This window comes from Podarcis vaucheri, assembly GCF_965113315.1.
Source record: "Podarcis vaucheri genome assembly, chromosome: 1".
Classification (NCBI taxonomy): domain Eukaryota; kingdom Metazoa; phylum Chordata; class Lepidosauria; order Squamata; family Lacertidae; genus Podarcis; species Podarcis vaucheri.
This window is the reverse complement of record NC_138759.1, coordinates 1,782,733-1,797,176: the sequence shown is the minus strand read 5'-3', so window position 1 is coordinate 1,797,176 and position 14,444 is coordinate 1,782,733. Positions and strand designations below refer to the sequence as shown.

Sequence of the window (14,444 nt, the reverse complement as noted above, 5' to 3'; positions counted from 1 at the left end):
AGCTTTGACTGACCAGGGCAGGGAGAATGGAACCAAGTCTCATCCCAAGGGCTTAGCGGGCTGGTTGGCAGCCCCAAGAGAGCTCTGCTCAGGACATCCTTTGCTGCAGATTTCCCCAGCGCTCTTGACTGACAGCCACCAAGAGCCCTTCTGCACAGCTGAGATGAAGGCAGACAGACAATGGTGCAGTTTCCCTAAAGCCAGTAGCCCAACCACATCCCTCCAGTCAGGGAAAGTGCAGACACCCATTTCTAAATTAAGAAGCCCATCCCAGATTGGTCTCTGACAAAGTCTGGCTTGGAAGGAAAGCCTTGGGAAAGCAGAGAATCAGGAAGGAAAAAAAAGAAGCTAAGGACTTTTATTATCTCTTTATTTATCCTAAATAGCCATGACATTAAAAAAAAAGAAGTTGGTGGGTTTTAAAACAACAGCACAACATTAACAGCTACCTGCAGAGATGGGCTTGAGTTGTAAACCAGGCCCTTGGCCAAGCGTCCATCCACCAGATTCCTCCAGAGAGGAGGCAGCCGGGACTTCCTGGACCAAAGCATGAGCAAGCGGGGGCCTCGCGCACACGCAGACACACATACAGGCACACTCCCCCCTCTGGAGGCCCAACCAGCACAGTCACCATCCCATTCACACAGCACTCTTTCATCTCTGTGTGCTGACCGCAGAGGCCACAGTCTGCCCTCAGCACTCTTCTTACAGATCTCTCAGCTGCCTGCAGGTACAGCAGATGTCGTCAGTCATCAGCATCGTCAGAGATGCTGGACACACTCAGAACTTAGGCACATTCGCTCCACCGCAAAGTTCCGGGAGATTGGGGGGAGGGCGAGAGAAGAGGCACATAAACGAAAACAGTAATAATAATATTAATAATATTGCACTTGAAGTAAAAAAAACCAAAAAAGCTCAACAGGAAGTTGAGCAGTGGTCATGCACACCACCTGTTGAGCATCCAGCTAGATGATTTCAATAAATAGGGGAAGAGATGACAACTGGAAGCAGTAGGGGGCTGCTTGAGCATTTCTTGGGAGAAGGACGAGACAGAGGAAGAAGAGGAAGAAAGAGTTCTTTATCGAGAGCAGAGATGCCCAAGTGCCAAGGGCGATAATTCCCCCAAGTGCTGCCCAAGTCCCTTTGTCAGCAACCCTTTGGAAGGAGGAGCCATCTTTGTCTGCCACCCCACAAACTCCCTCTGGGTCCAGGCTCAGAAAGCGGCCCCTCTGCAACAGCCCCTGGGCGCAGCAGGGGGAGGGAAGACAGCTCTGAACTTCACAGTGGTCTGGTGGGACCCCCAGCCTCCAGCTCCTGGTCACCATGACGTCGTCGTACCGGAGAGACAAAGCAAGCTCCTGGGGTGGAAGAGAATGAGGAGGCCGAGCTGTCTGACCCCAGGGGTGGGGGGAAGCGCTCTTCCAGAAGGAAGCGGTGGCTTCTTTGTCCAGGCAGGCCTCCGACCAGAAAGGCAGCGGATCACATGTAAACATACACCTCCCAGAAACAAGTCTCCCCTCAGAAGCCGGCCAGGCTGCCTCTACAGCGGAGGGCTGGGCTTCTTCTGGTTGACGAGGTCCAAATACAACTCTGAGCGCAGGAAGCGAGGGTAGGGGTCCTTCTCCATCAGGGCGTAGATCCGCCTCTGGGCAAGGTCAAAGCTGCTCCGGGAGATGCTCTGCATATTGTCCTTGGTGTGCTCCCGAGTGTAGGAGTCCAGGTTGACCTACGAGAGCAGGAGGGAGGAAAGTCCCCATTCAGTCACTGCAGCTCAAATACGATAGCAGGAGGGCAGATTCAGGAGAGAGAAAAGGAGCTGTTTCTAGAGGAAGGGCTGTGAGGGGGGAGAGACTTTGTGCTGATCACTGGGGGGGGGGGGAAGGCAAGTGGAAACAGCTGTGATCAGCACACAAAGTCTCTCTCCCCTCACAGTTCTTCCTGGCCAGGATGACTATACTCTGCTTCCATGGTCAGAAACAGCAATTCTTCTGAATACCAGTTGCTAGAAACCAAAGGAGGGGAGAAGGCTCTCACGTTCAAATCCTGCTCAAGGGTTTCCCACAGAAAGATGCTGGACAGGATGGGTCCCTTTGGTCTCATCCAGCAGGCTCCTGTTATGTTAAGGGTGGTTGGTTGGTTGGATGGATGGGAAAATGGTCAAGGGGGGGCAGCACAGCCCCCTGGGAAGCATGGCTGAAACACCTAAAGATCCTTTCCAGCTGCAAAAAGAGCTGGAATTTTCTTTTTAAAATACGGCAGAGCAGCTGAGGCCAGAGTTCCCATGGCAGTCTCTTCCCAACGCTGCCTGTTCCTGAAAGCTACAAATCCCTGTTCTGAACCTGCAGTGGGCCAAAGGCACGTCAAAGGCCTCCCACTAATACCCATTGCCAGCTACTAGATCAGGGGTCAGCAACCTAAGGCCCATAGGCCAGAAGTGGCCCTCAGAGGTCGTTTGACCAGCCCCTGAGCCGCCCGCTCACACACTGCGCTAAACCAGCACGGCACAGGGACTAGCTTCCGCGGTGCCAAAAAACAGGCACGCATGTGGTCCAGCCCACAGAGGGATCTCCGTGGGACCGATCCAGCCCAGGCAAGATAAACCTTGCTGGCCCCTGTACTAGATTGCCTCCCCCTCTGCCAAGCAGCTGACCAGCCAGCAGACCTTCTCCTAGGAGTCATTATCCGCTCCATGGACTTAAACAGAAGCCATTCCCTTCTCCAAATGGAAACTCTGGGCCGGCAGGAAGAACATGCCCAGGCTCTCCCACACAATCCCCGGGAAATTTCCCAAACTCTTTGCAGAGCAGCCAGGACAGAGAAACCGGCATAAATTGAGAATTTAACCAGACTGGGCTGTAACAACTGGGCTTTGCACTGCTCACCTCAGAGCTGTTTCTCTAAGAATCTTCACAGGCCTCTCAAAGGTGATAGCAAGTTTTTGGGGAGGAGAGAGTTTCTAGGCAGTTTCCTTGCACAAACTTAGGCCTGAGTTGCTCCTCTCCAGCTGTAAACATTGCCCATATACAGGTTTCAGTTAAACACGTGTCCATGTATCTTAGGCCAGGTAGCCTAGGACTTTGGCGTTGTCTTAAGCTTGTTCATCAGCCGGACGCAAGATAAGCACTGAGCTGCAAAATCTCAAGGCCGAGTTTCAAAATCCTTCATCCAGGTGTCCATTTCACCCCAGGCCTTGGCAGAGCCTCTTGGTCTGCGTTGCACTTTGGCACAGCCAACACCAACAGGCCTTGGAATGCCAACCCCCCACCCCCCAGGCAATGGAAGCCAGCTAGCCACTCACTCACTTCTTTGCAGGACTGGGTTGCAATGTATTCTGCATAGATCTTCTTGGCTTTGGACACCATCTTGGACTGGGACTTGATCTTCTTGTAGTCCTCACATGCCTGCCAGAACTCCAGGTTCTCCTCACTGAACTCGGTGCGCAGGAAGGCACGGAAGGCAGCCAGACCATCTGGAGAGGAAGAAAGTAGCCTTGAGGGCCAGGGGGCAGGAGCCAGCAGCCTTCCCCTTCTGGCCCCTTCCTCTTAAGCAGGCACCCCCAAACTCGGTCCTCCAGATATTTTGGGACTACAATTCCCGTCATCTCTGACCACTGGTCCTGTTAGCTAGGGATGATGGGAGCCGTAGTCCCAAAACACCTGGAGGGCTGAGTTTGGGGGTGCCTGCTCTTAAGGAAAAAGGGAAGGGCAACTCTTGGGATGCATAGCCAGAAGTGGTTTGCCTCTAAAGACCAGACACTCAGGGGATGAAGGCAAGGGCCAAAGGCACCTGGCTGGCACACGAATTACTGAACTCAGTGGACCTTGGGTCTAAACCAGCAAGCCTCTTCTGAGGCGGCACAGCAGGCTAAACCAGGCCTGCCTCCCCCAGCAGCGCATTTCAGGCACCAGAAGGGTAAAACATGAGAGTCCTGTAGGTACAACCACTTCCTAACACCAAACCACAGATCCACAATCCAAGGATGGCACAGAGAAAAGTTCCCCACAAACTGTAACCTGCCCAACTTGGAAAAGAATCTCAGAGGGCAGAAACTGTCCAAAGCCTCTCTCTGGCCACGACTGTGGAGCATCGCCGCTGCCAGCCAAGAGAAGGAGATCATGTGCCAGACGAGCCAGTGGGCTCTGCCTCTGTGCCAGGCAACACCAGTGGGATTCCCCTGGCCGGGCAGCTGGGGGTAGAGCAATCTGGGGGGGGGGGGGTGAAAGCAGCCAATGGGGAGGGGAGGAGCATCACCCTCAGAGTTACACAAAGACACACGCCCCCCCTGCCAAGCCTTGGGTGCTGTTATCTCCACAGTGCTTTTAAAAAGTAGAGAGAAAGGGAGGGATGAACTGCAGGTCCCACTTAAAAACAAGATTTTGCACATATCTGAGAGTCACAGATGTTTCAGGAGTTTGGGTTCTGCATCTCTGAAGCTTAAGCGATTCTCAAAAGCTAGAAACGGCAAAATTCCTCCCGCCTTACATTTATGCTGAAGCAGTTTTTCCAGGGCCTCTCCCCACTTGAGAGCTTCTTCAGGAGTTGGCCTGAGGAGAAGGAGAAAATGAGGGGAGGAGTCACTTGGCAGGAAAGAGAAGCTGCAAGGCAGGGAAAAGGGAAACCCCTTCCCCCAGAGGATTAAGCTCCCCCCCCAAACTGCAGTAAATTAAAATTTTAAGGCAAAGGCTGCTTGATTAACATACATGAAAGTAGCTTGCATTTTGATTCTGCCCTACTAAACAACACCCCCCATTCCCAAAACACAGACATTGTTGGACTCCCTCTTAAAGGTAAAGGTACCCCTGCCCGAACGGGCCAGTCTTGACAGACTCTGGGGTTTGTGCGCCCATCTCACATCTATAGGCCGGGGGCCAGCGCTGTCCGGAGACACTTCCGGGTCACGTGGCCAGCGTGACAAAGCTGCTCTGGCGAGCCAGAGCCGCACACGGAACGCCGTTTACCTTCCCGCTGGTAAGCGGTACCTATTTATCTACTTGCACCCGGGGGTGCTTTCGAACTGCTAGGTTGGCAGGCGCTGGGACCGAGCAGCGGGAGCGCACCCCTCTTACTATACTGTAATAGCCAACATTCATTTTTCAAGATGCAGCCTTCCAAGCTTGACACCAATTAATGGATTTCAAAAAGCAATTGTCTGCAAATCCTACACACGCTTTAAAAAAGATTTCTTGCAAAGAAAAAATGGGAAATACAGATTTTTGCATTTGTTCAAAATGTGTTTAAGCACCAATCCTCTTGTGTGTGCAGGAATGCCCGTCACATCCCTCTCAGACCCTCTCCAGTCTAAAGATGCTGGAAATCCACCCAGGATATGACTGCTACAAATGGAAGAGCAGGATGGGGTCAGAAGAGGAGAAAAAGCTCCAGGAACGTTCTCCATCTGGGACCTCAAGGGCAGCTTCTGCTTTTGGTGGGTGAAGTTCTGCGCTGGGAAGAGAAACTCAGAGACCATGTCCCAGCCTGGCTTCACCTCTGGGACCACCCCTGAGACACCTCAAGCCTCTTCTCACCTAGCACCCCCCTTCCTTACTTGAGGGTCTTGAGGGCTTTGTCCGCCTTGCAGGCTGCAGGGCCTCCAGGAGACTCGTGCCGCCTTCGGAAGATCCCCAGCCGGGTCTTCATGTCTTTGGCCCTGGAGAGGCAAAGCAGAAGGGGCGGGGGGGGGGGTTAGCGAGGCTGCGGGGAAGCAAAGGAACAACCCCCGCGATCGAGGGTCGCTTCCCAAGCCAGCCCGGCGCCTCTCCTTTGTCCTCAGGGGCAGCGAGGAGGGGTCCGGGCGCCCTGCTAAGGAACAACGCCGCAAACCCCGACAAGGAATCCAACCCTCCCCAGTCTTCCCAGCGAGCACACCGCCCTCCGCGTAAGCGCAGAGGCTTCCCAGCCAGGGCCAAGAGTGCCCCTGAGCACGCACAAAGGGCGCGCACGCCTCCAGGAGCCGCCGGGGGTGTCCCACGTACTCCTTCAAGGTGTGTCTCCGCTGCAGGCTGAGCGCGACGCCGCCTCTCCCACGGGAGCCCCGCAGGATCTCCGCGTGGAGCTCCACCGCCTGGGCCGCCTCGCGGGAGAAGGGCATGGCCGGGCGCTCCGGGGGACGCCAGCAGCCGGAGCGCAGCCAGAGCACAGCCGCGTCTGCAGCCGGCCGGCCGGCCCCGCCAGCCCCTCGGAAGGGGAGCGGCTGCACGGGCGAGGGCCGCCCAGGGATCCTATTTCGGGCCGGGGAGGGGCGAGGCTATTTATGGAGCTCCCGGCGCGCCGAGGGTTAAACGGGGGGGGGGAGGCAGGGAAATGTCAGTCAAGGGAAGGTCGCCCTCTTCGCGGGGGGAGCGGAGAGGCTGGGACCCCGCAGCCCAGAGCCTTCCCAAAGCCTGCTCTCCTCCCGTTTCTTTACGGGCCAGATCCACACTGCACGCTCGAAGCATCCCCCGTGCGCATCCCAGAGCGGTCCTGGCGGGAGCTGCAGTTTGGCACCCTGTCCAGCACCCATCACAAGGGGCAGCCCTGGGTCAAAGGCGCCTCGGAGAAGCTCAGAGAGGGCAGGGCGGACGGGCCCTTTCCCCGCAGACTCCGCGACGGAACCGCGCCTCCCCGACTCCGAGTGGATTTCGTGGGCAGCCCGCGGTGGTCGCCCTTCGCCCGGATCGGTTCGCGGGGAGGTTAACGACCGCAAGGCCAAGGCAAGGGGTAGCCCACCCTCCCAAAGGGGCAGCTTTCTCGCAAGAAGCACCATCCCTTTTTGGCCTCCCGTCCAACCTGGATTGACCTCTACGTGCATGAATGACAAGGGTCAAATGGGTCGCCCTCGAGACGCAGCGGATGTACAAATTAAGCGTCAGACCCGCACCTCCCCATCACCTTACTCTAATTGAAAGGGACCCCCCCCACACACACTTGATTGATTGATTGCTGATCTCCCCACGTCCTCTCCAGACCCGGGTCTTTTGGAGAGGCGGGCCCGGGGGGCTCGTCTCACCCCCAAAACTATTTCAAGAGTCCAGCTCTGAGGATTTGCGCCCAGGCCACCCGTGGCGCACAACTCCGTTTTCAATGGCTGGAATGCCAGCGAGCCAACAACGGTGAGAGCGCTCCTGAGCAAATGCAGAGTGCAGATTTAGAAGGGCGTCCGGCCCGAAGGCATCCTTGAGCGCCCTACGCCCGTTTCAAAATAATATTCTCCCGGTACTTTTAAAATAAAGCCGAATGCCCTCCTGCTACTCGCGAGGAAGCCGCGTCTCCTGCTGCCTCCCTCACCTCTCCAGGTACCATTCGGCGACCCCCCGCGCGGAGGGATGCATCTGGATGCGCGGAGACCTCGAAGGGAGCTGGAGCCCCCCCCCCCGCCCTCTCCCTCCCCGGACCCTCGGGCTGAGAAAGGGGCGCCGGATCCTGCCCTCCGCCGCGTCTCCACTAGTGCGCCGACAGCGACACCCCGCGGCAGCGCCTCGCCACGACGCTTCCCCACGCTCGAGCATGCGCAGCGGGACTCCTGAAGCCCTCCCCGTGCCCCCCCTTGCCCGCATCTGCAGAGGAGGAGGAGGAGGGGTTGATTTAGATGCCCCGCCCCACTTCTTCAGGGCCAGAGTGTAAGGCGGGCTTCGAGCGGTCCTGGGTTCAGATCCCCTCTTTGGGCTAGAAGACCGAAGTTGCCGTCTTCGTCCGTTTTATCTCTCACATAAAAATGAAACAAATGAGAGATGGCTGCAACGGATGAGCAGCAACCCAGTGCTGATTACTCAAGAGTAGCACCCAGGAACAAAGATGGCGCTTCCGTTACGATTCCTGCATTGCAGCGGGTTGGGCTAGATGACCCTTGAGACCCCTCCCAGCTCTACCATTCTTGGAGTGCATGAAGAGGATGTGGCCGGCCAGGAGGGGAAATCCCCACATGGACACAGAGCCTGCCTGCCTGCCTTGCCCACCTCTCCCCTTTGGGGAAAGTGTGCAGTGCCTTTGCACGAAGCAGAGATCTTCCTTCTGCTTAGGGGGCAGAGTGGTTCTGAGCATGTGGCATGTGCCCTCTCGGGACAGACATGAAGCAGCTTCTTTGGGAAGAAGAGGCACAACAGGGTCGTGCTGGAATTAGGAAGGGGCCCGAGGGAGTCACGTTCATCAGTTTCAACGAGTCTCCTCTGAGTAGACACTGATGCTGAATACGGCCAGGTGTGGTTTCAGGCAAATTGCATAGAGGAGTGGGGGATGGAGGGGGTCTGCGGTTCAGAGACATAAATGCTGCACTGGGCGGCAGCAGCAGCAAAGGCCCGTCCTGCTCCCATGCCCTGTTTTGGGAAATGTGGGGGGGGGGGTCCTGGCTGTTGTCCATGGTGAGAGGTGGGATGCCAGCCAGGATGGATCCATTCTGGCTTGATTTAGCTGCCTGCCTTTTAGCCACACCTGGGTATGAACCCTCCATGTTCAGAGGCAGTCTTCCTCAACTGTGCCAGGCCCTGGCGAGGGCAGCTAGGGCACGCCTGGGGTACTTGTGGCCTTCCTGCCGGGGCAACGTGCTGAGCCCCCTTTGGTCTGACCCAGCTCTTCCTGAGGCCTTTTCGCATTTGCTGAGGACACCCCCTTCTCTTAGAAAGTCAAGAAGTGGTAAATGCACCAACACCCACCCACTCCTTTTCTAGGTTTACATTCTCCTGGTCCAGCAATGGGCAAGGGGGGTGGAATTCAGGGGAGGCCAGCTGACCCTGCTCCTGACTTTGCACACAGGCTGCCCAGCACCCAGGGTCTCATTCTGTACCAGGCTACTTGAAGCAGGCGTGGGGACTGGTGTGGATGGCCTGCAAACTGCCTCCTCTGGCTGCTACGGCTGGCAGAAGAAGCCCCCACACAAGGGGCTTCTGAGCACAAGCAGAGCACTTTTCCTTCAGGAGCGAGCAAGCAAGCCCCATCCATGAACATGCAATTAGCCCTGGAACATGTGAGGAATAATCGGAGGATACCTTAAGCATGCAGAAAGTGACCCCATCCCACCCCAGCTCCATGGAAAGGAACAGTAAAAGAAATAACCATTTGCATCTCACTAGAGAGTCCACTCAAAGGAGCCCACCACAGCTTGGGATCTGGGTTTCCAGGGTCACATCCATATCATGTATTTAAAGCATTCTTATTAACACCCCACCACCACACACAAAGAATCCTGGGAATTGTAGTGTGCTAAGGTTCTCCTAACAACTCTTGGCACCCTTACCAAACTACAGTTCCCAGGAATCTTCACACAGGGGTGTGTGTCTGTTTCAAGTGGCCCATGAGGGCTTTACCTGCCTGGGGTGGGGCCTCCCCAACTTCAGGCAGGGATTCTGGGTCTGGCTTCAGCCCCCTCCCGAGATGGCTTCCCTCCCCTCCCTCGACTTACAGGTTCCTGTTTGTCTTCTTGCAGGCCCCTCGAGAAGAAACTCCTCTGTCAAGGGCCCAGTGGGGGTCCAGCAGGTGCCCATGTTGCTGCTGCTGCTGCAGGGGAGAGAAGCATAGGGATGAGATGGGACAGGGTGGGGGGTAAGCAGAAGCCCCTGGGGAGTGAGATGCCCCTTGAAGGCAGGCTGCAGCTGAGGGGAGCCACCCTCTCCTGGAATCCTTCTGCCACCTCCAAAGACCAAGGGCTTAGCCCTGAACCCCTTGCCATGGGGTATCTCTGCTCCCTGCTCTGTTCCTCCTCTTCCTGCTTCTCTAACTATAACCACAACACAAGAACCAAATCACTGCAAGCTTTCCTTTGAAATGGTCTTCTCCCTTAATTTCTCTCCGGTTTATAAAGCACAGCAAGTCTCTGACTCCTTTTACTCAAAGGGAATGGAATTCTTACTAATTGCTCACTTAGAAAGAGCACCATTTTTAAATAGGGTGTTTTGCTGCATTTATGCTCCTGCTTTCTGCAATCATTTCCTGCAACACCCCTCCTCCACGTTTTATGGCTGCGGCAAAAGTTGTGACAATGCACAAAATGTACAAAATGCAATAGAAACAGAAGCTTTTCTGGATGAATTAAACATTTGCACCCAAATCAACACTTTTCAGCTCCAATAAGTAGCAGTAACCAAAATCACCATTCATTGAACATACTGAAATAGGAGGCAGCCCAATTCTGTATTATTAATTTTTTCATTTATTATTTATACCCCACCCATCTGGCTGGGTAGGTGTTCATCTCAGAAGCAAGCCCCATTGTATCCAACACTGGGTTGTAACCTGGGAAGAATATAAATCCTGCCTTTTTGCACGCTCAGCTCAGGAGGATAATTTGCTGAGGAATTTCTCTCTCTTGGTCCATTGCCTCCCTTCCCCCACCCTTCGCTTTCCGCTCACCCGTGGGAATGGGCTCCCCTGCCAAGGAGCCGGAGGGTCCCGCAGCTTCCTTCCCCTGCTAGGTGAGGCTTCCGGAGATTATTGGCCTGGCCGTCTCCCTCCCTGGCAGAGACACTCCAAGAGGCAGCCTGCCCCAAAGACATTTCCTCCCATTGTTGGAAGGGGAGAAAGGGAGAGACTCTGCTTCCAGGCAGAGGCAGAAAGGCAGGCAGAAGCAGCTGAGCACTTGGGGGCCCATCTTCCTCTTGCTGCTGCCCGACAGAAAGGGGCAAGCCCTCGCCAGCACAGGGGGAGCTTCCAACCAGGCTGTGTGCTGGGCACACTCCCATTTGCTCTGCTTTGGGAAGCTGCGTGCAAACTGCAGTCCATTATCTGGTACCCTGCGCGTCTATGTGTTGCTCCCCAACCCACACAAGAAAGACCCAGTTTAAATCCAAACTGAGAAGAATTACTTAGCAGCGGCTGTAGACATATTAGTGGATTGAAATGCAGCCGGGTCCTTCTTTTTATCTAGTCAGTTTCAGAATTGTGCAGTTTACACACGCACACACACACACACACAGAGAGAGAGAGAGAGAGAGAGAGAGAGAGAGAGGGAACTCCAGCCATTTATGTAAACCAGCTGGGGGAGAAGGGACAAAGAAAACAATGGAGCAAATTTGCTTTCTGCTGCTCTGGTGGGTAGGATCCAATACAATGAACTCTATTTACACCAAAGGAGAGTCCGACTAAACATGAGGAATAGCTTTCTGACAGTAAGAGCTGTTTGACAGTGGAAGGTGTGCCTTGGGAGGCTGTGATATGCAGGCAGGTATGTGGAATTGCAAAACAAACTTCCAGCAAAGCCAGCATTTAATGCATATTCCACAGTGGGCAAAGCAGTCCCTTTTTATGTCTGAAACATACCTTTTTCAATCTACCAGATTTGCACAAATGAGCAGGTGGAAAAATAAAATATATACCTGTGTGTATATGCATTGCCCACAGCCTCACTGGCAGCCTGCTGAGCTTAAAAAGAGGGCAAGGAACAGCCAGGCTGGAGGAGGCACCTCTGAGCCCTTTCTCAGACACGGACGGACAGACAGACAGACAGACAGACAGAGGGAATGGGAGGCCCTGATTTGAAATTAAAACAACAACAATCCATAAACATGACAGAAACAAAATAGGAGGCTGGGGATAGGTGGTACTACCCATGTAAACCCACTCCAAGGCAACATTCAATTTTATATTGATTTTAATTCCCTTACTGGATTATCCCTCAGCTGGGAAAACCAAATCTTGACGGGAAAACATTCAGGCTGACAGATGGATGATGAGGACCTGGTGTGGAGAACCCCACCACCCACCCCTCAAAAAATTGAGGCAGAAGCAGCTTCTAATCCACATTGAGCTTCCTCCCTGTGTAGACAAGCCCCTTCTGGTCTCTCCCTGCAAGGAAGGGCTGATCTGGAATGCCCAAAGCCATCCTGGAAATGACCGCCAGGAGGCAGCCAAGACACAGCATGAGCCCAGCCTGGCAGTATGGGAAACTCTTGGCTTGAGAATTACCATAGATTCAGGCATATTAGGCGACTGGGCGTATAAGTCAACCCCTCAAATTTGGGGGGTCGACTTATACGCCCAGTCTTTTATGCGGCAGCTTCCCTGGGCAGCAGCAGTGGGCGGCGGGCTCCGCTCCGGGAGGAAGCTGCCCAGTGAAGCCGGCTTAGCATCGCTGGGCAGCTTCCTCCCGGTGCGAAACCCGCCGCCCACTGCCGCTGCCCAGTGAACCCATACCTGGCGTATAAGATGACTCCCGACTTTTTAGAGGATTTTCCAGGGTTAAAAAGTCGCTTATACGCCGGAATCTACGGTAAGGAGGAAGGGGGTTTTTGGTAACCGGGTGGGCAGGAGCTGCTGCTGAGGACGAGAGGTGTAGCAAGGTCAGGTGGTACCCAGTGCGAAATTTTTTTTGTCACCCTCCCCACCCGCGAGTCCCAAGCCACCGCTTTGCCATTGCAGCTGCTGCTCGCTGTAGCCTTGGGAGTTGTGGGCGGGGGGGGGGGCGTGTCGAGTGTCACCCCCCCCTCAGGCTGACACCTAGTGTGGTCTGCACCCACCGCACCCCCTTGCTCCACCCCTGCTGAGGACCAGGAGTTTTGCAACTGCCTCTTTCCGGTTGAAGGTCAAGGAGCAGAGAAGGGTCACCATGAGACCCCCTTGCCTGCAGTCTAAGCAGCTGAGAGCAGATCTGCCTTCATGACCTCTGCATCCCTCTGGAGAAACCTCCTCCATCCACCCCCTGCCACTTGGCCAAGGCCTCCAGGAAGTCCCCAGCCAAGCAAGGCATCATGCCAACAGAAATCAAGGAAACAGGGAGCGGCTTATAGTGAGCCAGGCCATTGGTCCATCTTGTTCAGTATTGCCTACACTGACTGGCAGCAACGGCTCTTCCAGCTTTGCCTGGAGAGGTCAATGAGGATTGAACCCGGGGCCTTCCGCATGCTAGGCAGATGGTCTACTCTTGAGCAAAGGCCCTGCCCCTGCTGCTGCTCCCTAGCCAACAGCATCCAGAGGCAGACTGCCTTTCAATGTGGGAGTTCCATTGAGCTAACAATTGCTCACAGTGCTTGCGACTGGATCTTTCCGGGGGATGAGGTGGAGGGTGGGGAGTGGGGTTAGATCTTCTCCAGATTCCCTGCTTCATCCACTAGCCAACCAGATGTGAGGGCCTTTGTCCTCTCCCCTGAGTGCCCACCAGCAACTGGAGCTCAGGGGAACTTTGGTCTAGATGGGTCTAATCTAGGAAACTTTGCTTTACATCCTAGTTCTAATCGTGGATTTGCTGGCTTTTGGTAAGCCGCACTCTCAGCCTCTCTATCTGTGAAAGGGAGAATGTGGTGACTTGTCTGTGAGGATGATAGAGAAAGATCGCAGAAGGCATTCTGAGGTTTTGAAAGCAGGGTCAAAAACCGCAAACAGCATCCTTATGAAAGAGACTGGAAAATGGCTGTTCCTTTTTGTCCGCCATGATGCCTTGGAATGTAAACAAACATTCTGTAAGCAAAAGGAGGTTGGTGGTGGTTGCCAAGCCATTCCAGCAACACACCCCACTGCCACATTCCCAACCAACAGTTTGTGCAAAAGGCTGAAAGAAAGCGGCCTCCTGGCCAGTTCACCTCTCCCTCCCCTGTCCCAGGCAGCTTTATTTTTGGGGGGGGGAGGAAGAGGGAGAGAAGAAAATTATCTCCAAAGAAATACTTTTCTAAGGACTTGTTTGCATTTCTCCACTTGTATGTGCTGCCAAGCCTCCTGTCTCCGACGGAGAGCAGAAGTCAGCTTCTAGCTGCCTCTCAGGAGGGTCACCTAGGGGTGAAGCATGTGCTCACACGCATGCATCTTGGGCAAGCAAATGATAAGAGCCCCCACCAGGAATTCAGGACTAGGCAGCCTCAGCCCTGCAGCTGCCATCAAGCCAGGCTTCCTGCAGCTAATCAGGTTAGATACAGACCAGTTCCTGGCTGAGGGCTCCAAGGAGGCTGAGCTGCAGCAGGTGGACACACCACAAAACAGCAGCAGCAATAATGGAAAAAGCGCAGAAGAAGCTCACAGCAGCAGCAGCAGCACATAGCTTCCCTGCCCACCAGCATCCTGGGCAGAAGTAGAGCATTGCTCAGTTTGACCTCTCCAGGGTTATGGGCGCAACAAGGCCAAAGGACATCTGGTGCCCCACCACTACTGAGAAGGTCCTCTGCTTGGTTCCCTGTAACTTCACTTCTCCCAATGAGGGAACCAGCAGAAGGCTCTCAGCGCTGAACCTCAGTGTCCGGGCTGAACGATGGGGGTGGAGATGCTCCTTCACATATGCAGAGCTGAGGCCATATAGGGCATCAAAGGGCAGCACCAACACTTTGAATTGTGCTCAGAAACATACTGAGAGCCAATGTAGGTCTTTCAGGACAAGCGTTACATGGTCCTGATGACAGGCCCCAGTCGTTAGTCTAGCTGCTGCATTCTGTTATTAGTTGTAGTTTCTAGGTCACCTTCAAAGGTAGCACCACATAGAGCACATTGCAGTAGTCCAAGCGGGAGATAACCGAGCATGCACCACCCTGGCGAGACAGTGCGCATGCAGGTAGGGTCTC

General features: G+C 54.6%; 1 protein-coding gene across 9 annotated transcripts in view; it reads right to left on the bottom strand.

The window, feature by feature from the left end:
* Nucleotides 1-353: 353 nt before the first annotated feature.
* Nucleotides 354-14,444, bottom strand: part of RGS3 (regulator of G protein signaling 3) — a 77,085-nt gene continuing 62,994 nt past the window's right edge. For 5 of the 9 annotated variants that reach the window (XM_082229771.1, XM_082229775.1, XM_082229772.1 and 2 more), the window contains 5 exons: nucleotides 9,371-9,469; nucleotides 5,546-5,647; nucleotides 4,483-4,544; nucleotides 3,303-3,469; nucleotides 354-1,726 (listed from right to left, as the gene is read on the bottom strand). In XM_082229771.1, coding sequence (XP_082085897.1) covers nucleotides 1,541-1,726; nucleotides 3,303-3,469; nucleotides 4,483-4,544; nucleotides 5,546-5,647; nucleotides 9,371-9,469 — 616 coding nt within the window. In that variant the 3' untranslated portion in view covers nucleotides 354-1,540. Of the gene's footprint in view, nucleotides 1,727-3,302; nucleotides 3,470-4,482; nucleotides 4,545-5,545; nucleotides 5,648-5,972; nucleotides 6,122-7,263; nucleotides 7,384-9,370; nucleotides 9,470-14,444 lie in introns of those variants that run through there. The other 4 variants (XM_082229773.1, XM_082229774.1, XM_082229778.1 and 1 more) reach the window with 4 other exon arrangements.